This window comes from Podarcis pityusensis (genome assembly GCF_964106645.2).
Source record: "Podarcis pityusensis genome assembly, chromosome: 7".
NCBI lineage: Eukaryota > Metazoa > Chordata > Lepidosauria > Squamata > Lacertidae > Podarcis > Podarcis pityusensis.
Window position 1 is genome coordinate 88,632,876 of NC_138031.1, and position 24,502 is coordinate 88,657,377.

Sequence of the window (24,502 nt, forward strand, 5' to 3'; positions counted from 1 at the left end):
TCTGTAAAGAAGAAAACCAACCAGAGGGAGTTCATATTGTATCTCCAGCTAAATGCTAATTACATTTAATCAACTTTTTGCTCATCCAAAAGGGTGCCCCTGTTTAATTAGGTAATAAATGGTAATTTTTTAAAAAGTATTTTTAATGCAAGTGCTTATAACAGCTTCATATGGTGGGTGTCATCTCAAAGAGGCATCCCCCCTCACACATACAACAGAGTAAGTACTCTAATATTAATCTTGCTGTAATACAAACATTGCTGCCTTGAGCTCCTTTGGGAGGAAGGGCAGGATAGTAATTTTACAAGTAAAATAATAAATATTTAACTTGAAGAATAAAGTCTTTTTGCTTCATAAATATGTTTTTAATTAATATGCACATTTAATTTCTAAATCAGCTAAACCAGGGGTGGCTGGTGCCCATCGGGAATGGTGCAGCAGAAGGCAAGGAGGCCAACAGCAGATGGAGCCAAAGACAATGATAGCCTGAGCCAACTAATTCTGGTTTTGTCCCGATCTCCCTGCCGAGTTCTGCAAGGGCAACACAGAGACTAAGGAAGAGTAAGATGATAGCCAGGGCCACCCCCTGAGTCGCTTATAAGTAAAGAGGCAGGCAGGTGTGGGTTGGTTGAAGACAAACTTAAGTTGATGGGGCAGTGCCCCATTTGTTCTTACGGACCAGCCTCCACAGAAGTAAACCAGGCCACTGACTAAGCTTTCTTTAATCAGGAATTAGCCCTAGTTTGTACACCATGTGCGCATAATGGAAACTTATGAACATGGCAATCCCTTTCTTTCAATGGGCAAAAGAGAATTACATGCCTAACTTTTTGTTTGAAATTAAGTGGGATTAAGAACCACTTTACAAATTGTGAGGCAGCAAACCCAAGTTTACCACTAACAACTGCAGCTAACCAGGGCTCCTGAATAAGTTCCCTGTTCATTTCTCCTGTGCATCTAACCCATTCGCACTTTATTTAGGACCTACACCCCAAAATACAGTATAATGCTAGAAAGCTTAACTTTGCTTGGAATGTGCCCTATACCTATTTATTAGACAGGCCTTCAGTTTCTTTGGGTTTTCCTACAGCAAGTCCCCAACTCCTTAAGTGAATGTTCCCTGCCCATTGTGGATTTCATTATATTTGACCAAGGAAAAGAAACACGAGGAAATGGTAGATATGTAAGAAACACACATTTTTTTTCCTGGTTGATGAGAGAGAATGATGAGAGAGAATCCTCTGAGTTCTGATAGCTATGTTACTTCTTCTTCTTCTTCTCTCCCCTCCCCCAATTCCCCATATCCTTTTTGCAGGACTTTTAATTTTTATTTGAAAGTACTGTAACCAAACAAAATATGAGAAATGGCTGGGTAAAGGAGCTTGCTAAAGGCCCCCCCCAAAAAAAGGTTCTCAGACTAAAGGGTTTCAAAATCTGGGGGCATAATTAATGTCCAATTCTGTGTTAAGTGCTTGCTACTTTGTCGGATGTATTCTGTAGAGTCTTCACTAAATTATCCTAGCAACTGTTGCTAGGTAACATTGTTTACTTCATAGCATCAGAGCAACAAGAGGGTCACAGATCAGTTCAGTATTATTATCATCTGAGTTACACTAATAAGGTTTTTATTATATGTCTTAAATTATTTTTTTCTCTTTTCTGCCCTCCCAGGGAATGTTATTGTCTATGGGAATACAATTGACATTTACACTACTATAGCAGCTCTCTTATCATTAGGAATTAATGGCAGCCTCATACATCTTGTGCATCCTCCATTATGCTCAAATGTTACTTCTCTTAATAACAACGCAATAGAAAATGCTGTCCAGAGAGCCCTGTCCAGAGCTGGTGTGACTGTGTATCATGACAGTCTGCTGGCTCAGTGGAATGATGGCACCCACCCGGACCCAATTGAGTTTGCATCTTTCACTACTAATACAAAGCCATTCAGATTGCAGTGTTCTGTAAGTATATATGTCTTTGTTATGTAACATCCTTCCATTAAGCAGAGACACTGAACTATTGAATTAAAAGGATGCAACAATCCACAGGGACATCCTCTTGTACAATGAAATGAAAAAGAGCTGTGCAAGGGCATTTCCTTGTGGTGGCTGAATTTTTAAAACACAAATCAACTTTTAAAATAAATTTTCATAACTTGTTTATATTTTAATGTTCATTTTAAAATGTCTAATAAATGCATGTAAACATTGCTGTTTTCTGAGAACTGAGCCCATGTCAGAATGATAATTAAAGGTATTGCTTTGCCAAATTGTCGTGAAGTTTAGGTTTTGATGCAAAAGTTGCTGGTAGTGAGGTGGGAAGATCCACCAAAAAACCAACCCTCTACTGTTCCCTGTGCCTATTTTTTCACATCTAAAGCAGTCAATGTTTCTCCAAATTGCTGTTCCTTCAGCAGCCCCTGCCCTTGAAAGAGTCAGAAGCTAATCAGGAATCATGTAGTAAATACTGATACCACGTGAAGCTATATGATTATGTCATGCTAGATGAAGCCTTTTTCATCGCCCTCACTCTGAAGGTGAAGGTGTGCATGGAAGGAGAAAACGCTTCCACATTCTGTTTGTGGTTTCAACGCCCTCCAAGCCTGGCCCTGTGCAATTATGTTTGACCAGCTGAGAAAAAGAATGTGGATCTAGATGCACATTCAAAATCAACACCCTGTTGAACATTAATACAATGTAGGTGAATGATATCATCACTTGGATGCCTATCTGGATACAGATGTTCTCCATCTGCATTTCATTATTTTCAGTGGGCATATATTCAGATGATTATCAAAATGCACACATTATGCTCAAGTACATTTGACAGGTGAGAAATGACTTAACTGAGGAATTAAATTAATGTATTCTCCCCCCATTAAAATAATATAATTAGTGTTTTGATTAATTATTTGGTTTAAATGTTGATTAGAGTCAACTGATGAATTAAATTAATACTTGGGGAGTGCTTAGGAAATTGTAACTATATGCTATGTTTTTGGTTTTGCTTATGTTTGTTTATGCTAATAATGAAAGGAAGAAATAGATAAATTAATGGATTACTGTGTTTTGTAAATAAGTCAGAAATTTATGGAGCAGTAAGATTACATCTTTCTCAGTTAAGATGTCACCAAAAAGATACCCAAAGGGGAAAGAGTCCCAGGAAGAACAGTATGGGTTTCCTAATTTGCAAAGCATTTCAGACAATAAACGGAGCAATTTAATTTAAGAAAATTACAGCACAAGGCTATCTGCCTTCCCTATTCCAATTTGCTATGGCAATTGAACCATTCACCATTGCAACAATGGAAGATTCACAAATACGAAGGATCAAGCTTAAAATGGGTCAGATTAGGATCTTCCTATATACAACTGATGCCACATTGTCTTTAGAAAGCCCTAGGGAATCTTTAAATCATGGTTTCCAAATAATTGACAAGTATGGAGCTGTATCAGCATATAAAATACACAATCAGAAAGTGGAAATTGTTTCAGTTGGGGTCCCTTTGCTCAACATTATACGTTGGAAATTAGTAACCAACTGGTTATACACGTATGTATAAAATTGGTAACAATATCAAAAAGAGAGGGAACTATTGTTCAAAAAAATAAAAGTGGATTTTTGTAAATAGGAAAAACTGAATTTGTCATGAATGCCTCAGATAAATGCTATCAAGACTGCGATCATACAATGAATACACAGGAACTAAAAGTTTGGCAGAAAATTCTTGATAAATGTATATAGCAGGATAAATGTCTCACAAGAGTAACCAATAATACTAGCTGAATTTGATTAAAAATATGGCTTGCACAAGATAGGGTAAATATTCATATCAGTTGGACAACTTAATGCCCCATTTGAAACATTAAGGTGAACGTCTAAAAATGAGAGGGGAAATTTATTAAAACAAAGTTAAATTCCACATTCATTATTGAAAAAATGGGTCAAGTACAAATGGTAAATTTTGTACTTTTATCTATATTAAGTCGTCGTATCTGAGTCAATCAGCTGTTGGATTTTGTTAACTAGGAAAAACATGTGATATATAAATTTGGGTATCTAGTAAATAATGGACTGATGTTAATAAGACATGTAATTAGTCAAAAAAACAAGAGAACAGATTTTCCCTTGGTTCCAATATCTGCTGTCTAAATTTGTAGGTTCAACCTGTGTGGTAAGGTATGGTTCCTTGGGGGGAAATTACATCAGATAATATGGCAAAAAGTATTTCGATCAAAAATTATAAATAGTTAATGGGTTTAGGGAAAGGGACTCAGTAGTCAGAACAATGTGGAAAAGAGATCTGGGGTTTAGTGTTTCCGAACAGAAATTGGTCAAGATTTGGAGCTCTGTGAGAGAGTCCTAACTCAGCTTATCAGTAAGAAAAGCTCAATATAAACAGCTTTTATGCTGGTACTTAATTTGAGCTAGGTTCAATAAAATCTACTCATAAATCATTTTAAATGCTGGAAGTGCTCAGCCAGAACTGTGCAATTATTACATATGTGGTGGGAATGTCGAGTCATATAATAATAGCAGTGACACAATTTACAGTGGTACCTCGCAAGACAAAAAACTCGCTAGACGAAAGGGTTTTTTGTTTTTTGAGCTGCTTCGCAAGACGATTTTCCCTATGGGCTTGCTTCGCAAGACGGAAACGTCTTGCAAGTTTGTTTCCTTTTTCTTAACACCGTTAATACAGTTGCGACTTGACTTCGAGGTGGTAGCCTTTTTTGAGGTTTTTAAAGACTTTGGTGATTTTTGAAGCTTTTCCAAAACTTTCCCGACACCGTGCTTCACAAGACAGAAAAAATCGCAAGACGACAAAACTCGCGGAACAAATTAATTTCGTCTTGCGAGGCACCACTGTACTTGAGACTGCCCCTTGTACTGATCTTATTGAATTAGATTAAGGAGAATATCACTGGAAATTTGATATCTCTAATCAAGAGAATCAACATGGCGGACATATGTCAGACCATGTATGTCTTTAGAATATGGAGCATATTGGCCAGATCCACCTCTACTGATAAATAAATGAATAAATCTATTCCAAGTTGTATCAAAAGTTTCAGTGTTTGTTATTTCCAATTGCCCTAAACAGAACAAGTCTGTTTTTTCTGCTGGGCTATGCTCCACACAGCGGCATAGCGTGGGTTGTCAGCACCCGGGGCAAGGCAAAGTAATTTGCGCCCCCTAACCCGGGGCAAGGCAAGTAATTTGCGCCCCCTAACCCCTAACCTGCCGCCGTTGCCAGCTTCTTCTTGCTGCTGCCTGGTCTGGTCTGGTGTGGTTCTCTCCCGCGCTCAGCGCTGCGCTGGGCGGCCGCTGCACTATCCCTCCCCCAGATAGTCCCTCGCTCTCTCTCCGCACCGCACGCCTGGCACCCACCCCCTCCACAGGTGTGAGGCAGGTAGAGATGCAACTGCATCAGCTGTGTGACAGAGTTCCCCATGGGAATTGCACAGCTGATTGCAGACTCAAAGTCACTGCCCCTTAGCTGAAAGTGGGTGCCTTCAAGCATGATGATTAGTGTAGCTGCATCTGAAGGGCTGATGTTGGCTCTGCCTGTTTTATAGGATGACTAATTACTGCCTTATTTTTAGGCATTCTTTAACTTTACTGAAAAAAGAGTGGATTATGAGACCTTCAAGGCAATTAATGATGCATGTCTAGTTTACGACGGGAGGCTTGTGATTGATACCAACTTCCATACTAATGATATCGCCATCAGAGCTGCAGGTTCTTTAACCAAGTTCTCCAATATATACTATGCCAATGAATGGACACACAGCAATTTCAGCTCAAAAGAGGTTGGCTTCCAGCTTGCTGCAACCATGCTAAATCTTTTTGATCCAACTCTGGAGCCAGTTTTTGAACCCCCAGAAGATTTGGATAGACTCATCCCTATATACAAGGGGTGCAAAGTTCAAGGTGGGCCAAGAACATTCCTTTTCATTGTCTAGCATTTCTATAATATTTTCATCTTGTGCAGCATGAAATGTGAGGTGGAGGAAATTAACATTTGTATAAGGCAGGGGGAGGCAACCTTTTCATACCTACCACCCACTAATGCATCTTTCTTGATGTTAAAATTTCCTTACCGCCCACCAGCACTCGATGGAAGGAGGATTCAGCTTGTGCCGTAGAACCCCCTACCGCCCACCTAGAATCCTGAAATGCCCACTAGTGGGCGGTAGGGACCAGGTTGACAACCCCTGGTATAAGGTGTATAAAGTATCAGTTTTAGAAAAATATTGTTCCTATATTTTAATATCAGGAGGATTTTTTTCCCCAGGCAGAAATTTTTCTCATGAACATCTGGCATAGATGTCAAGTGCAAATTCATATATAGATATAGTTGCATGCCGCCACTATCACTGAGCTGTGTAAGATTCCAGGGGTTCTAGGTGTTTACACATGGTTCAGATTAACCTATGAAACAACAGCAAGGTACTACCTGTTCTTGCTCCAATCACCATGGCATTGTTTTAGAAATAACAAAAAAAAATCTGTAACAAAGAGTTTTAAACGTGGAATTATCATCTTTTATGATTAACAAATTAGCTGTCATATATGCTGGCAGCCATTACAGAGATCTTCACAACACCTCTCATTGCTTCTGACAGGTGGTGTTCTACCTGGAAAATATAATTATGTGCATATTTTTAAACCTGGAATTCCTTCTCGCTTGGATGTACAAGAATCACAACCTAATTATGTAAGTTCTAAAAATATGTGAGTCGTGTAAAGCAGGCCTATGTGATCTGGTACTGCTGCAGCTTTCAGTTTTCTAGGAAATCTGTGGCTGTATTGTAAGCCGCACATAGCGATGCAATGATAGTGAAAACTTTACCACCTGAACTTCTCTGTGTGTTTAGGATAAGGTGACAACCTTACGCAGTGCCCTCCAGTGTTGTGGGTGTCCTGGTGTATGTCCTCTTCAGTAAAAACACAGGACACTAAGGGTGATATTCAGTGACAGTCCTACTCAGAGTAGATTCACTGAGGTTGCCAGATATGGGTCTGCTCTGAGTAGGACTGTCACTGAATACCACCCTTAACATTTAACTACAGCTAATTTTGCATCAAATAGCAAGACAGACGGTGTTATTGTGTATAACCCGCAACTTCCTAGATATCCAAGAGTATTGATGATAAAACACCTCAGAGTTTGCTAATCCCTCTTTAGCAATATGCTGTCCAACTTTGTTTTCCTCTGTCTGCTGTCACAACTGTTTTCTTAATTTATCACAGGGGATGGCAATCACAACAGGAGATGCAATAAAGGGAAACTACTTCAGAATACATGTCAACCAGTACAGTATGATAGAAACAATTACCTGCTTTTCAAAGGATCCTGTTCCTGTCTCCAACTACATCTGTTTATTTGCACAGCACGAGCGTCTTCTTAATAATCTTTGTTCTCGCTGGAGGGAAGGACTGATCACAGATCTCTACAGGTGAGTTAATTTTCGTATATAAAGTCTGTCTTAATTCAGTTATTATTGGGGCACTTTTGGCAACGCTCCTCCTCCTGGTTGTAGGCAGGAGCAGAAATAAGAACCCCTGTCTGGTTAGATGAACACAAAGTCCACGGAGAGCACTGCACAGATAAATCCCAGCTCCCCTGGTACTGCCGGACTAATTGATTTATCATTCATTTATTTAACAGTTACACCTCACTTTTCCTTCCAGGAACTTAATGTTTCAATGTGAGCCAATGGATGCTGAATGAGTGTACAAATGTCACAGCAGTTTTAGCAATCTGGTTTGCATTGGGGTGGGTGTGGTTTTTTTTTAATATTTACAGTGCTATTCCAATGAAACTTGAGCTGACTTCAGCATGGTTTATGTTATGTACTGAAGTTCTCACCCTGGGCCAGCAGGGGGATACTGTAGATAGTTTTCACTCAGGTCCACATATGCAAATAAGGAATTGAAAGTGACACTCAGTGATTGGATAGTTACAGAAAGTGGTTACTGTTGTGTTGTAGTGGAGCTCTATATAAACAGGCTGGCTGAACCCTTCAGTTCAGTTTTGTTCTGGCCTGTGAATAAACAAGAGCTGTTTGAAGAATTGCTGTGTCGTCTGATAAGTTCACCCACAACTTAACAGTTTACCATGGAAGTGTGGCATACACATAAAATGATGAAGCTGCTGGTGATAAAGGCATTGTCCTCTTCCCTGCCCCTGCTCTCCACTCACAACAAACCTGTGAAGTATGTTACGCTGAGAGTTGGTGGCTGTCCCAAAGCCACTCAGTGAGCTTCATGGCTGAGTGAGGAACTGAACCCAGGCCTCCCCATAGTAAGAATCTAGTCCATTTCTTTGATGATTTGTAGTATAGAGCAAACACTATTAATATCTTAACCGATCTGCATTCAGTGCTGGTGATGGAAATTCCCAAGATCAGTATGTTTTGAGACCATGGGTGGTGTTCGGTTAAGTTTTACTCAGAGTACACCTCTCAAAATCAATGAATACATCTAATTTACATCCATTAATATCAGGAAGCCTACTCTGAGTAAAACCTAGTTGAGTACTACCGCATGTTACTTTTTCTAGAAAAAGAGGTGCCAGAACTCACCATGAACGCCTCCCTCATGCTCTTATAATGGCAATGGTGGCCATCTGAGAGGTGCTGGAACTGGGTTCTGGCAAGTTCCAGATGAAAAAAATGCCCTGGAACTAATACTCACGCAAGTAAAGGTAAAGGACCCCTGGACAGTTAAGTCCAGTCCAAGGGGACTATGGGGTGTGGTGTTCATCTTGCCTCAGGCCAAGGGAGCCGGCGTTTGTCCACAGACAGCTTTCTGGGTCATGTGGCCAGCAGGACTAAACAGCTATTGGTGCATGGAGGACCGTGACGAGTGCTGGAGCACACAGAAACGCTGTTTACCTTCCTGCCACAGTGGTACCTGTTTATGCAAGTATTCTGTGCTGGCTTTCCTGTTACCTGCAAGACAGCAGAGATGGTTGTAGCAAGCAACATAAGCCTCTTGAAATGTTTACATAATCCTGGTAGTATCATTAATGTCACAATAGCACAAGGAGATTTATCAAAATATCCTACTTACATAGGTATCTATTCAACAGGGAGGTCACGGCATCTTTCTTGCTTTTTTGGAAATAGGGTTGTGGATTATCTAATTGTATAGTTTTCTTGGGCAGGAAATACAAAAATATTATATTGGCTTATTTATTTAGTTTTGGCTTTTTTTTTTTTTAATTTTTATTGTACCTTTCCCCATAGTTGGAGGAGATAACAAGTTTAGGAAAAAGATACAATAAAGTTAGTACTGTATACCACCCCTTCTGAACTTCCGGCTCCTTCTGAAGAGGGTATTTTTTTAATTCCAGGAAGCATTTTAATTGAAATTTTATTTTATAGTTTTGGCTGATTTTTCTTTTTATATTGTGTCTTTAGAAGCTGCTCAGAAACTATTGTAGTTAAGTAGTATATAAATTGTTTTAATAAAGAAATAAAATTTGTCAGTAGTACTGTTAAGTTTCAAATGCATACTTTTGTCTCTTTTTTTGTAAGGCAGAAGAGTGCTTATTTTCATCCTTTTGTAGCAGGATTATATTTTTCCTCTACACAAAATCCATTGCCAGGAATGAACTCAGTAAAACAGCTGTCACCTGGGAGTTAATTTGCCTGTCTATGACATGCAAATCATCTTTTAAATTAGAGGACATATCTAACCATGAATTTTCTCACTGCCTTGCACTCATCAGGTTAAAGGCTTCAACCCTGTAGAGCTAGATTTCATGATAGCAAAATTGTTTCAAAATTAATTAAATTTCTGAATTAACAGTGACAACTAGGCCACAACAGACATGAATCCTATGAGTTCTAACAGTGTGACTTATCCTGTATTGCATATACAAGTTAGACTGTTGTACCTCAGTTGAGTTCATGATGTTAGCTACACTTTTATGGAGCTTTTCCTTTACATTTGATAGTTACCCCTGCACTGGAAATGTAAATTGATTTCAGTTTTGTAAAATTGCTTCAGCAATTTGGAAAGTAGGCGTGGTAATGCACTTTTGAATATCAATGCCGATGATTATCGTTCCTTGAAGTATAGTGAGATTTAGAATGAAGTCATACTCACAAATGAATCCCTGTCCTATCTGTTATGAATGCAGCACAGGTACAAGTTCCAGTCCCCACTTCCCAGTTGTCTCTCGGGAGACATACAAACACAATCCCCTTTGTCTCGTTGCAGGTACCAAAGGCATGATTTGAATCAGGTGCAGACCACTTGGTAATCTCTCAGCCAATGGAAGCTTGCTCTGCGTGGCTAATGCACTTTGCCCATTGCATGTAACATGAGCTTGCTAGTGTTGCACACACCTGGACTATTGATCACTGGCATGTTAAGATTAACACATGAATGAGTCATACATGGAAATATTACATGTGTAACAGCTTTTCCTGTGGCCCATATCCTATATAAGTGAGACCTAGAGGAGTTTGGCAATACTCTCATATTTCCAAATGCTATCTACTCATACACTTGTATGGTATTTGATCGTTATGGGTAGAATCAAAGTACATATAATAATAATTGCATTGGACTATGAAGAGGATGTTACTAAAGTTGTTAAGAAATTTCGTGATAGAATTTTTTTCCCCCTACCTCCATTTTTAATTAATTTTACCAAGTGAAAATACATACAGAAAGGATAAAAACAAGAAGAGATTAACAAATTGAGTCAAGTAAAATTTAACACAAACGTTAATAGAAAATGTAATCCACCTCTCCCATAATATACCGGTAATATATTTCCAATCAAAATATATCCAAGACGTTATTAAATCATCACTAACACTTCTGGCTGTAAATATTCTTCAGATTTAACCCTGTTCCAACAAAAAAGGAGATCAAGTGACAGAAAAACCATCTGTTGAGCGTATTTTCCAGTCTCACAGATGCCTAAAACATGTTCACTTATTCATCAAGGCAGTCTGCCACATTTTCCTCAGCCATTTGCTGAAACCTAGAAGCAAGTTGAATAACTCTTCCAATATTTTTCCAATTATACTCTAGTTGTTAATAATAAATTTCAACCCAAACACAATAGTAACTTTTTACAATGCCTCTTAGTTAGTTGTGAGTAATAGACTCTTAAATTATACAATTATAGTGTTATAGGGGGGGAAATATTACAAAGATATCCCTAAAGCAAGCAGGGTGGGGGGCACACAGTGTGTGGCTTTCCTTTTATTTTTACAGTACTGATAAAATATATGCATTAAAAAAGTCTACAGAGAGAATCCCCATTGCAATTAAGGGATTATAGTAAACCTGGGATGGATGCTGAATATGAAGATTAGATGTAAAACAGACGTTCAAAACATCAGGCTTGTTGTTTACTCAAAGCCAGAACATGATGTACAGTTCTGTGGAATCTGGTAGTTCCAAAGCATTATCGGGACATGTTTGTATTGAAAAGGATTCCACCTTAACGCTTCAGTTCACCCTGAAGGCTTCCTTAAGGTTGCCATCAATTTTCCTTTCTGTCAAAAAAAGAGGCTGTGAGCATGGCTGAATATGCCTAATGCCACTCAGTACACTTTGCACCCTAATTAGAGGTAAATAGGTGTGCATTTTTTGAAGAGACAGAATAAAGGCAAAGTAATACATGAAAGCCCTAACAGCTTTCCTGTTCTGCTAGAATTAAATCCTAACCTTGAATCATACTATTCATACGTGTATAAAAGATAAATATAAATGGCCAATGAATATTTGGAAGCATTAGATATTTATTTTCTGTATTACATCACTAGGTTTTTAATGAATAACTGTGCTCCTAATGAGCAGCTAGACTACCAAGAAATCCAGGGATTAGAATTTGAAAAGCTTCCTTGTACTAAAAATTTATAATTAAACTTGATTAGGTAAACCTTTGAGCAGTTGTTAATGTATATTCCATATTCCTGTCCTTTTTGAATGTCAATTGCAAACTGTTAAATAATATTTAGTGTTTATTTAGCCCTTTAATCTGCATAAAATGCTTTTACATTCATTGAGATCAGAGTTCTTATCCCTGTATTGTAGATAGGAGACTGAGGGTGAGAGGGTGAGTAACACAGGTTATATTTAGCTAGAGGGTTTACTGGATTCAGGATTCAGATAGTCCCTCTCTCAGTGCCATCCCAGGCATGAATGACAGGACTCCTTCTGTAGTGTGCTTCAGATTTGGAATATATGTCAGGGCCCTCCTTAAGCCATTTTTGTTAGAAACTGAAGACATTTTTATTTTAGCAGGCTGTAGAAATTTATTTTAGATCTTTCTGTTGCCTGATTTTGCTGCGATTTTCCTGATTCTTATCATTTGTTTTTACTTAATTGCTTCTGCATATCAGACATGCAGACCCACACAGTCTCAAGCAAATAAGCAAGAGGTTGTTGAGCTGCTCAAACAGAATGACCAGGCTTTAAAAAACTAATTTAGGTCCTTCAAATGTCCCAAAATCAACTCTCCTCCTCCTCCTCCTCCTCCTCCTCCTCCTCCTCCTCTTCTTCTTCTTCTACAACATCTACCGTATTTTTTGTCCCATAGGACGCTCCGTCCCATAGGACGCACCTACTTTTTTGGGGGGGAAATAAAGGGGGGAAAAATTTCCTTTATTTCCCCCCCCCCAACCAGGTCGGGGAACAGTGGGATGGCGGCGCTGCGCCTCCCTGCTGTCCCCTGAGCTTGTGGGGCTGGCCGATGTCTGCCCGGCGCGAGGGGCGCTCTGCTTCAGGCTGCGGACACCTGCGTGAAGCACGGGGCGTCCTCCAAAGGGCGCCCCGTGCTCCGCGCTGCAGGCTGCCGCCTGCAAACCTTGCGCGCCCGGGGGAACTCCCCCGGGTGCGCAAGGCTTGCGGGTAGCTTCGTGGAGCCTGGAGAGCGAGAGGTGTCGGTGCGCACCAACGCCTCTCGCTCTCCAGGCTTCAGCGAAAGCCTGCATTCGCCCCATAGGACGCACACACATTTCCCCTTCATTTTTGGAGGGGAAAAAGTGCGTCCTATAGGGCGAAAAATACGGTACTTTCTTTTGCAGCAACTGGATGGCAGCTCCTCAGCCAGCAGCACTTCACTTTGCGCAAAAAGGTTGTCACAATCTCAACAGCCTTAGAAAAGGGATTTAGCTGCCTTCTCCAGTTAACTGTCCCACCCCAAAGGGCACTAGATAGGCTAGCCCATGGGTATGCAAACTAAGGCCCGGGGGCCGGATCCGGCCCAATCGCCTTCTAAATCCAGCCTGCGGACGGTCCGGGAATCAGTGTGTTTTTACATGAGTACAATGTGTGCTTTTATTTAAAATGTATCTCTGGGTTATTTGTGGGGCATTGGAATTCGTTCATTCCCCCCCTCAATATAGTCCGGCCCCCCACATGGTCTGAGGGATAGTGGACAGACCCCCTGCGGAAAAAGTTTCCTGACCCCTGACCTCTTCCTTCAGTAGGAAACAGCTTACACACATTCTAAACAAGAAATAAAATATTTGGTCCCTTCCCTTTTCCTCAGGCAGCAGCATTCTTAGACTTGTGAATTCTTGAAGGCTTACCTTGGTTCAGAATAAATGTTGGGTGCCAGGGAGAATGTGATCCCTGTCCTTTTTTTCATTGGCACTGGTCATATGTGAACCGGCTTTAAAAGAAGCAATCTCCCCCTTCTTGAATATTCATGAACATTAACTCATGAATATTAATAGCTGTTAACTCTGTAATTACTACTAACGATATAGAAAATGAGAAACGCTCATTGTACCAGAATTAATCAATCTTTTTTATTAATAACATTTTTTCTATCCTCAAAGCAAGTGCTTGCTAAACCATCGTTCAGTAATTGGGAGAATTCCTGAAGGCTGACACCCTCCGCCCTCTCCCTCTTTCTACATGTGCTCACACGCCTTCTTCCCTTTCTGTTCCATAATTTGGGATTAGTGTTTCTTGCTGTGGCATCTGAATCAGACAAGCTGGTTGGTCAGCTGCCCTACTTTGCCTACAAACCAAAAGCTAAAAACTACTTCAAAGCTCACTTTCACTTGCTGGTTTGAAGGCAAGGTATAATTTGTAATAGCCATAGTTTGCCCATTTATTACATCATACCACCTTACAGTTATCTCAAACTATGGAAGGGAGGGGGAAAGGGAGTGCACAAGTCTGAAGCATAAGGAAAAGGTAGTGCTGTACACAAACCAGCAAGCATGATCCCAGTTACTAAATTACGTCTTAGTAAATACTTCCTTTGGTGTGCAGAAAAAACAAGGAAGCATTTTGGATAGAATGAGAGGACTGACATCTATCTGGCAGGGAATTCACAGGGAGAAGAAGGCTGCAGTAGTCGAGCTGAGAGATGACCAGAGTATAAAGCAAAATTTTGGCCAAATACAATCTGGTCATTTTTGCAAAGTTGTGCAGGGGCAGTACTTTTTTTCTAGAAAAATAGGTGCCGGTACTCACCATGAAGTTGTTACAGTAAGTGCCACACTTTTTAACAACAAAAAAGAGGCACTGTGTTAAGTTGTGGGTGAACATATCAGACGACACAGCGATTCTTCAAACAGCTCTTGTTTATACACAGGCCAGAGCAGAACTGAACTGAAGGGTTCAGTCAGCCTGCTTATATAGAGCTCCAGTACAATGTAACTGTAACAATTTTCTAAAACTATCCAGTCACTGAACATCACTTTCGATCCCTTATTTGCATAACTATCTACAGTATCCTCCCACTGGCCCAGGGTGAGAACTTCAGTACATAACACACTGGTACTGCATACTCTTTGAGTACCCCTGAAAAAAAGCACTGCGTTAGGGGGAAATGAAATGTTTTGGCAATGTAGAAAGCAAATGAAAAGGAGTGTTAAAGCCAAGGCAATTGTTATAAAAAACAAAGTCAAATAAGTTATCACTGTTAATAATACTTTTGTTACAAAACCTCAAATCAGAGATCTTCAGGTAGTTACTGTCCTCTGGCATCTAGTAAATGTGGATGGGTCCAGGAGGAAATCTGTTTCATGGCTTCTGAATATAAAAGGAAGAGGAATACTAGCTCAACAAAATAGTCTGAAAATTGTATGTCTTTTATCCATGATTAAAATCCCATATTCTCCTGGAACCACTGTTGAATTGAGAGAGGCCTCATAGGTTTCTATTTTTCACCAGTTTGAAACTCTATCCCAATTTATTTCTGTTACTATTTCTTTATTGCATTTATATTTTCCTGCAATGAGCTCAAGGTGGCATAAACGTTTCCTCTCTTTCCTCATTTAATTTATACAACAACCCCGTGAGGTAGACTAGGCTGAGAGGCAGCGAGTGGCCCCAGGTCACCTAGTGAGTTCCATGGCCCAGGACAGAATTGAACCCTGGTCCCCTGGTCCCACATTCTAATCACTGCGCCACACTGGCTCCAGCATTACACTACACCAACATATCGAGTCTCTCCTAGCCTACGGACTGGAAACCAGGGGTTGCATTTACTTTGGGTAAACTCATTGAGATTAATGAACCTAAATTAAAAGGGTAAAGGGACCCTGACCATTAGGTCCAGTCATCATCATCATCATCCTTTTTATTCGACCGTCAGTCAGAAAAAGTACATTTTATCAATACACAGTTAAAAACATCCAGGAAGATTTTAAAACTTAGCCAACACTAAAATGGGCTAAACAGATAGCCCCATATCAATACAGTCAATTATAGTCTTGCGACGCTTAAAAGCTAAAAAGAGAAATTTGGCCACCAAGGAAGGTATAGCTCTAGTGGTGTTATTCAGCAAGTGTAAAACCTGGTTTTCTCCGGGTAGGAAGCTGAATTGACATAGGAGTGGGTCTATAAAATTTTGTCTAAGCTCTGCATAAGAAGGGCAAGTCAAGAGAATATGTTCAGTGGACTCAACCACTCCCATGGCACAATGACAGGTTCTCTGGGCGTATGGTACCCCCCTGTACCTTCCCCACAATATCGCAGAGTCAAGGACATTTAATCTAGCCGCTGTAAGAAGTCTACGGTATTCCACATAATGGGTTTCTGCAAGGTAGGGGGCTGGTATAGTCCGATAAATCTGGTCCCCTAGGAACGTCCCTGGTTTTACCTGGGCTATGTCCTCTTGTCTGGCAATGTCACTCAGTCTCCGGGAGATCACAGCTCTAGCTTGATTGTTTGTCATAGACTCAAAGTAGAGGTGAGACAATCCGCAGGATTGAACCTCATTAATGACCTCCCTTTCCCACGATGATTGGAAATCGTCCCTCAATATCAAAGGGGCAATACCCACTGGTTTAAAACAAAGCTTGAGCCATAGCCAGAGCTTTGTCTTCAAGGCCACATACCGTAGAGCTTGCCAGCCGACCTCTAATCTCATAACCGCACCCGCTACCGAGGGGGGAATCCTGAGGATGGCTCTAAGGAATCTCGTTTGGATAGAATCCAGTTTCAAAAAATCCCTACGGGAGCCTAAAGAAATGCCCACCAAAAGAAGGGGGAGGACTTTCATTTGAAAGAGTCTCAAAGCTATCTTCACTGATTGAGCCTGATTCTTAGCATATAGAGATCTAATCTGGATGGCTGCTTTAGATGCGTTAGTTGTTATATAGTCTCTATGGGCCAGAAAAGACCTATTTGACCGTATTACTTGTCCCAGATATTTAAAGCAGTTAACCTGCTCTAGGGGGGTCCCGTTCATCAACCATCGATGCATTAGGTCCAGTCGCGGATGACTTTTGGATTGCGGCGGGTCAGCTCTGAGTAGGAAATAATGGATCAAACCCTCGGCCTGGTCTCCAGCTGAAGCTAATCCACAAGTGTATACAGAATTGTCTACACAGAAAGATGGGGCAGAAGCCTGCAAGACAAAGCCTCACTCCCACATCCCAGCATATGTAATATGTGCCCTTAAACTACACCTTGTTGAACTGTGTGATCTGATCCACACAACAGCTCTGCTCTTTTTCCTGGCCACTCCAGCTATGCTTGTTGCTAACAAATTATCTGAATTGTTTGCCTTGAACTAAAGCAAGGTGTCCAAGTTCTGTAAATTAGGGTTACTTTCAAAAAGTGAAAACCAGGACACCCTGAAAGTTGTTGACGAAGTGGCAACTTTGAAATCCTGGTAATGTGTGGCAGCCCTATGCAAGTGAAAGGGTAAAGGGACCCCTGACCATTAGGTCCAGTCGTGGCCGACTCTGGGGTTGCGGTGCTCATCTCGCTTTATTGGCCGAGGGAGCCGGCATACAGCTTCCGACTCATGTGGCCAGCGTAACTAAGCCGCTTCTGGCAAACTAGAGCAGCGCATGGAAATGCTGTTTACCTTCCCGCTGGAGCGGTACCTATTTATCTACTTGCACTTTGACGTGCTTTCGAACTGCTAGGTGGGCAGGAGCAGGGACCGAGCAACAGGAGCTCACCCCGTTGAGGGGATTCGAACCGGCGACCTTCTGATCAGCAAGTCCTAGGCTCTGTGGTTTAACCCACAGCGCCATCCGCGTCCCTTGTATGCAAGTATAGAGGCTGTGTAAATTGACCTTTGGAAATAACATTTACTTGTTACTGACTTAGTTGTCATTACTTTATATTACAGCACCTAGTAGTTACTAAAATAGATATGCTTATATTTTATATGCTTATACTTAAAAAAAAATTCATATTTATCCCCTGCCCCTTAAGACCTGGGTGGCTTACATAAATATTTATTTGCCCAGAAAATAGGTTTTCATAGCTCTTATGTTGTTTATTGCAGGGAATATAAACACTGAGGATTTCCTTGTATGATAAATTCAATTTAGCTTCAGTGCACTAGTGCAAGGAACATATTGCAACACTGTTGTGTCCTGTTTTTCTGGCCTTTATTAATCCAGAAACCTTAATGATGAACAACACTTTGTGTCATTGTCTACACAAATGTAATTTGTTTATGCAGGAGTTCAGTTAATCCTGCCATCTGCTTTTCTCAAATGAGGACAGATAATAGAGACACAGTTCCTCACAGGTCTTCAGGCTTTTAAATTCTGATAAAATCAGGATTCTTCACTGGCTCTTGCCACAGCTCTGAATTAAGCCACTTTAAATGTAATTACTGAAGCTGGCTGTACATCAGGAACATCCATTAAAAGAATTGATTGACCATGTTGTTATGGGAGGCATTTTATGAACAAACTATCCTGATGGGTCCAGAACTGTAATTTATAAAAGCAAAAAAGCAGGTAAATACTTTATTAGAGGCTAATGAAAGGCTTACTCGCTAACTAAATTTCTTCTTTTTTAACTAGCTACTTGAAGGAACCTTGGGCTTTGACCATCTATCATGATCGCTTTATCGATCTGAAGAAGGAACTGCGCCAGATTCTAGTATCTGTCCAGGTAAAGAAAATGGCTACCAAATGCATTTTATCATGTGATCATTTTAAGATTTGGCTTTCATCTTCCCATTTGCTTTATTTTCCTCTTTATTACTTGTGAAAATCTAATGGCCCACCACATTAATTTTGGACTCTGAGAAGAATACTGCACATTATTTACACCTGCTTTTAGAACAACTGTTAATGCTGGTACTTCTGCTTGGACCCATGACTCTGTTACATTCTCTACTATTTAATATCTGCCTGAATTTATCTAGGATTAACAACATAAAAGCAGAAGAAGAGCCCTGCTGGATCAGATCCAAGATCCATCCTGTCAGATATCTCTTTCCAGAGTAGCCACCCACATACTTCTTCCAGGTAGCCAGCAGTGAGGGCATGAAAGCAACAGGAGGGGAATTGAGTGCAGAGGAATTAAGTTTTAAACTCTTTCCCCCATATCATTTTCCCAATGAAAGTACCACTACCAGGCCCAAATGCCTATTTCCCTCATTACTTTACCACATAGGCCCAGAATGCGCCTTCATGTTTTTGCTACTAAAAGATAACTGTTTCAGAGTGACAGTTTTCATTGGAGAAATGGCATTTGCACAAACTTTCTCCACACTGCATTTTCAATCCAGATCATGCACATGGCTGCTATCTGAAATAAATTTGGCCATCAAGGGGTGCCAAGTAGGGGGGTGGGAGGCCAGGACCTCCAAAAAAAAATCAGTGAAGTGGCTGGGCCCCCACAAAGTTCTCTGGCGGTGTGCCCCCTCAATTGCAGGAACAAGGGAGTGTGCATGGTGGCCATGATATCTTGGGACAGTGAAATTGTGCATTCTATGAAGAATTGTTTTCTTTTTTTCTGAATCCACTATCAATCAACTTCATTGTTGGACCCTAAGTTCACTTCTTTCAATCTACTTTAGTCATACCAGACATGCCATAAAAGGGCTTCTGTCATGTCTCTCCTTCACTGCATTTCTTCTAAATTAGAAAGCCCAGAATGCAATTGTGCACCAACCCCATGACCTTTTTGATGGTCCTTTTCTGCCCCGTATCCCGGTCCATTTCAGTATCCTTTGGGGCAACCATAACAGTACACAAGTTAGATGTGTGAACTGGTTCCATTGAAAAACCTTTGTCCCAGGTGATGCAAGATTATATGAAGCTATTTTTGTGGTGTTTGATCTATAGTGGCTAATTCACATATGCAATCCTCCGTTGTGGCTGAAAACACCAAGTAGTCAGCATACCTGAGTGAACCAGCCCTAAGGAAAGCAGAATATAAAGGAGGCGTGAGAGAGTTAACAAATTCTGCAGAAGTGGTGAGACTGCAGTAGTACAGGAAGGCTGAAGAGGATCTGGGTTTTAAGGAGTAATGAATGGCTTGGTTACACATGATAGATGGGAAGATGAGGCTTTTCCAGGTATGAAGAGGAGCATAGCAGGGTGCATGATGGGGGAATAGGAAATGTTTCCAGTCATCTCAGTTTTGATATGTATGATGGCCTGCCCTCATCACTGAGCTGAATCAGACAGAATTTGCTCATAACAGAATACATGCAGGCACATCATGCGAAGTTGCTGGATATAGATAGGACTTTTGTGAACACATTTTTATGCAGCTTGTTTCAACATTTTTCAAGGCTTCTTATGAGGCTGTCATGTGAGAAGTCAACGGCCTTATTAAAGTTTGTCTGCATAGCAAGTGTGCCCTCTATATTTAACACAACTTTATTTGCTTTTACTTGTGATACCCTTAACTGCAAAGCTAGCATGTTGGAGAGTTACCTGGGTCAAAACCTCCCTGAAATGCTAGCTGTGAATGTGCAGGAAGATTTTTAGGTAGATGAATACTAAACTATTTGATTCCTCACCTGCAGTCTGAAGTGCTGTAATCTAGGAAGGGCTTGTACAATGTGCTTCTCCTGCATGTTTGATTGATTCTCAGTCCTGGTTTGAAAAACACCATTCTGAATTCACTCTAACCATCGGTGATCTTGCAACTCCCTTATTAAGCATAAATAGTACATAAGGCCCAATAAGTAGAAGCTACATTATCTGTAGGACAACATGAATTTCAATGACCATACTCATTTTATATTAATTTTGTTTGATCCTCCAAATAATGTTACTTGAAGTCCATTCTGTTTAAACCAATCATGGTATGGTTCTTCTATTTATTTCTCTATACCTTATCCTTCAAATCCTTATAGAGCCATGAGTTTATTCTGCACAAATGTCCACATTCATACTCACATAAATATATGTAGATGCTGACATGTTTAGACCTTATTTGCTGTTAATTTAATGATATTTAAATGTTTTAACTTTTTTATTGATAATGTCAATATTTCTTGGAAACCGCTTACAGGTTTTACTACAAGCAAGCAGAATAGGAATCAAGTAGTATATGAATTTTGTTAAATAAATAAACATTTCCCTCCTCATTGCATCTGAATTATACCCCCCCCCCAAAAAAAAAACACCTTGCAGAGGTGCAGCATTTGCAGTATGCCTATTTTAACTAGAAATACCCAGCTTTTCACTGAATCACATGGGGCCCAAGCAGTGATAGAAAACCCAAGGCACTCAGGCAACCCCTCCCCATTGCTCAGTATGATCAAAGCTGCCCCATCCACCTTGCAGGGATACATGTATTCAGGGCTACCAATTGAAATGAATATTGGGGGGAAGCCCCGCCCTGCATAATCGGATCACATGACATGGCACGCTCATACCATTCGACTGGAAATGCTCATCAACTTGGGAGGGGCACCCCCCTCAAATATTGTATTGGGGGAGCAAAGGGACCTTGGCCCCTAAGAGTTGGCTGCTATGCGTGTGTCTCTTCATGGCTAATCCTGAGCTTACTTCTTTTGTCCAGTTTGGAAGTTTGCTTTTTTGCAAAACCTTTTATGTTTGTAGCCGATCCTTTAGCCAATTCACCTTCTTAGTGACAGTACATTTTATCCAATTTAATTAGGATATCATTTCATAGGTAATAGCCTAGTTCAAGGATGTCCAACAGGTCAGTCGTGATCTACTTGTAGATCCCCGGGAGGTTTTGGTAGATCGTGATCAATTGCTGTGTCCCTTTCCTTAGCGTTGGTAAAATAGAATCCAGTCCCACCCTCCATTGTTGCACGATCTGCAGAACGGAAGATGGAGTTTATTCAGTGAGGCTGTTTGTTTTACCCAGCGATCTGTTGATGAGTGGCTGCCCCCCTTTCTCCCTAAAAATGGCCAACAGCTTAACCTTGATCTCCCCAAAAACAGGACTTTCTTTTTCCCTAAAAAAAGCTGTTTGTTCTCACTCAGGACACCATATGACCCAAGTCCACCCCTGCCATATTCCATTTTACAGCCTTACGTTTTCTTCTTGTAACATTTGTTCTGCAAATATAAGAGTGAAGTGCATAGCTTTAAACTTTTGCTCATCGAACTCAGATGTAATTTTTTTACTTTCCTCACCCTAATTTCCTTCTAGACTCCTTTCAACACAGTCCTGTTCAACAGCTGCTTTACTAAGGGAGTCATTAAGTATTTTTCCATATCCAAATAGTCTTTTGTTTCCTTTCTGTTCTTGGTATTCAGTGGTCTCACTTGATCTCCTTGTCATCTTCTTAAAATCCCTTTACCATTTGTCTTTATGTTCTGTGCAAGATTCAATGCCACCTAACATTTAGCATTCCTGACTTTGCTAGTTTGCATGCTTCCCCATGTTAAGTGATGAGCATCTGTGATAAGAGCTTTATGGTTAGATTCAGTAACCTGCTGTGAGAAACAATTCAGCACCTCACAAAATCAGGTGTAAAGGACCGTATCCAAACTGAACGATGGTGCTGGTTCTCCCATAATACTGGAGCTTGGGACCCAGACCCAGCATTGGCTCAGTCATGCACAGAATCTGCTGTATGAGCCATTGCAAACAAGCTTCCTCTGCCCCCATCCATCCCTCCACTATTCAGAAGGTTTACATCTTTAGCATGATCCTAAGGCTGACCAGAACGATCCCAGATGGGCTGTTTGCAGTTTTGTGCCCCAATTTTAGGACAGGCAATGGGATTTTAAGAGATTTTAATGGCAAATGAAGCAGAACCAGCCAGCCGCCAAACATAAGATGACACTTTGTGTCTGTGAAGTTGCTGAAGCCCCTTTGAATCAAACTACCCCACAAAGTGGTTTATCACTCACATGGGAGTCAGTGTGCTGATGATGTGAATCAAATGTACCTGACCACACAGATATACATTTTTTTCCTGAGCTGTGATTAGGTGAACAGTGTTCAAGGGACCCATTTTGAAGAAAGAACTCCAAGCATATCTTAAGGCATTTGTGCACTATCCCTGCCATGTGTGGATGGTGTTAATGTGGGATATAGGTTGGAAGAGGAAACAAATGTGCAATTGGGGTGAGGGTGGTTCAGTAGTAGGATTTTGTTTCTGGTTTTTTTGGTGCTTTACGAAGTAACATCAATACTTCCCAGTCCCAAAAGAATTCAAAATCTGTATTTTGTTAGAGTGGCAGGGAGAAAGGAGAAAGGTTTTGTGGATGTTGGTTTCCCATTCACCTTATGAACTGATTTAAGTTTTGCATATCACAACACCTTTAGAATAAAATTGTTCTTTCAGATTGTTGGTTATGGTCTTCCACTGGTACCAGACCTCCTTAAACAGTCACCTTCCTTCTGCCTACCCTCTCTGTCATGGAAGTGAATAGGGCATGTACTACTAGAGCACTTTGGGAATCAGCCAGCCAGCCTGTCTGCTAGCTTTCCAGGGAATGCTGTGAGCAGCTGCCTCTCTGTATTAGCTCCCAGGGCCTTGGGGATAAGAGAAGGTGAAAGGGAGGCTTAACAGATAGCCTCTGGCTAAAGACACAAAGCAATAAATCCCAGTTTGACTTTGCCTTAGATTTGAATCCTCTTTCTGGTGCAGCTTTCTGCCCATTGCATGTGCACAATTTATTTATTTGGGGCTTCTCCTGAAATCCTTTGTGCATTAGTTTTACTAATATGGCAGAAGAAGGTGACACCACTGCAGGCACTTTAATCAAGTTCATGATTATCTTCACACTTTTTCTTTTGTCATTTATTGCTTACAGGAAGAAGGTGTTCCTTCACTTCAAGAACTTGTTCGCCAAGTTGTGGACGGTGAACTTGCATTAATGGAGAGACCAAAGACATATCTCAAACGGTTCTATAAGCAAAGCGTCCACAAGGAACTGCTGGAGAAAAGCATTCTCAATTATCTAGACTATAACAATTATCACCTGCCAATGTTTGCCTGGCCAGGGATAGTTTAGGTGTGGCTGGATAAGTATGGCCTATGTTACTTTAAATTATATGAGGGTCTTAACAAAAATTTGGGGGATGGGTGGGTTGCATGTCATTTTGTTCAAACTCTTCATGACTGTCCTGTGTGCAAAATGAAATCTGTCTTATTTAAAAAGCCCACCAGGTGGAGCATAATCCTGATTTTGTTGTTTTGCAAGACTGAATTAAAAATCAAATAAATAAGTCATGCAGTTACGTGATTATAGAGTGCAATTCTTACATATTACAAGTTAAGTAACCATTAAATAGATATTTGTAAAAGTCCTCTTTATCTGATGTGAAAACCTTCAACACCAACAACAGTTTCTCTTCATTATTATTAAAGTAACTCCATTTCATAGCACTGACTCAGCTCGAGAGTTTTGCTGCCTTTTGCTGTCGTTTGGGCTCCTCTATGCTGGAGTCTCCTTCCCAAGCAGAACCTGACAGATGGCTGGTAAGATTTGCATATTGCATTTTAGCTTTTTAATTGTTCATTCCAAATGCGAACTTTGTATCTTTCTGTTTTCCTGGACAGAAGGTACATTGTAGTGGGAGGGAGGTCAATTCTCTAATGTGCTGGCTAGTGACCCAGCAGCTGCGGGGTTAACTTCCTTTCCAAAGGCATCTCAGCAACCCGTTGACCAATTGCAGCTTGGCCTGCTAGAATTGTTTGTTACTGGTCCAGCCAATAAGAAAGAAAAATCAGCCAAGGTGGGAAAGTAGAGTAAATAAAGCAAGTTGTTGAATGAAATCTGGAGAATTTCCATCTGTGCCTAGTGGTGAAAAGGAGCAGGTAGTCAGATCAGCACTGGCATATGATGTGATA

At 40.6% G+C, this 24,502-nt stretch overlaps 1 protein-coding gene across 4 annotated transcripts in view; it reads left to right on the plus strand.

The window, feature by feature from the left end:
* The window catches only part of CFAP61 (cilia and flagella associated protein 61), a 126,869-nt gene extending 102,980 nt beyond the window's left edge, over positions 1–23,889 (plus strand). For all 4 annotated transcript variants that reach the window (XM_081015133.1, XM_081015135.1, XM_081015132.1 and 1 more), the window contains 6 exons: positions 1,672–1,964; positions 5,610–5,937; positions 6,633–6,724; positions 7,261–7,466; positions 18,279–18,369; positions 23,463–23,889. In XM_081015133.1, coding sequence (XP_080871259.1) covers positions 1,672–1,964; positions 5,610–5,937; positions 6,633–6,724; positions 7,261–7,466; positions 18,279–18,369; positions 23,463–23,663 — 1,211 coding nt within the window. In that variant the 3' untranslated portion in view covers positions 23,664–23,889. The remainder of the gene's footprint in view (positions 1–1,671; positions 1,965–5,609; positions 5,938–6,632; positions 6,725–7,260; positions 7,467–18,278; positions 18,370–23,462) is intronic.
* Positions 23,890–24,502: the final 613 nt, after the last annotated feature.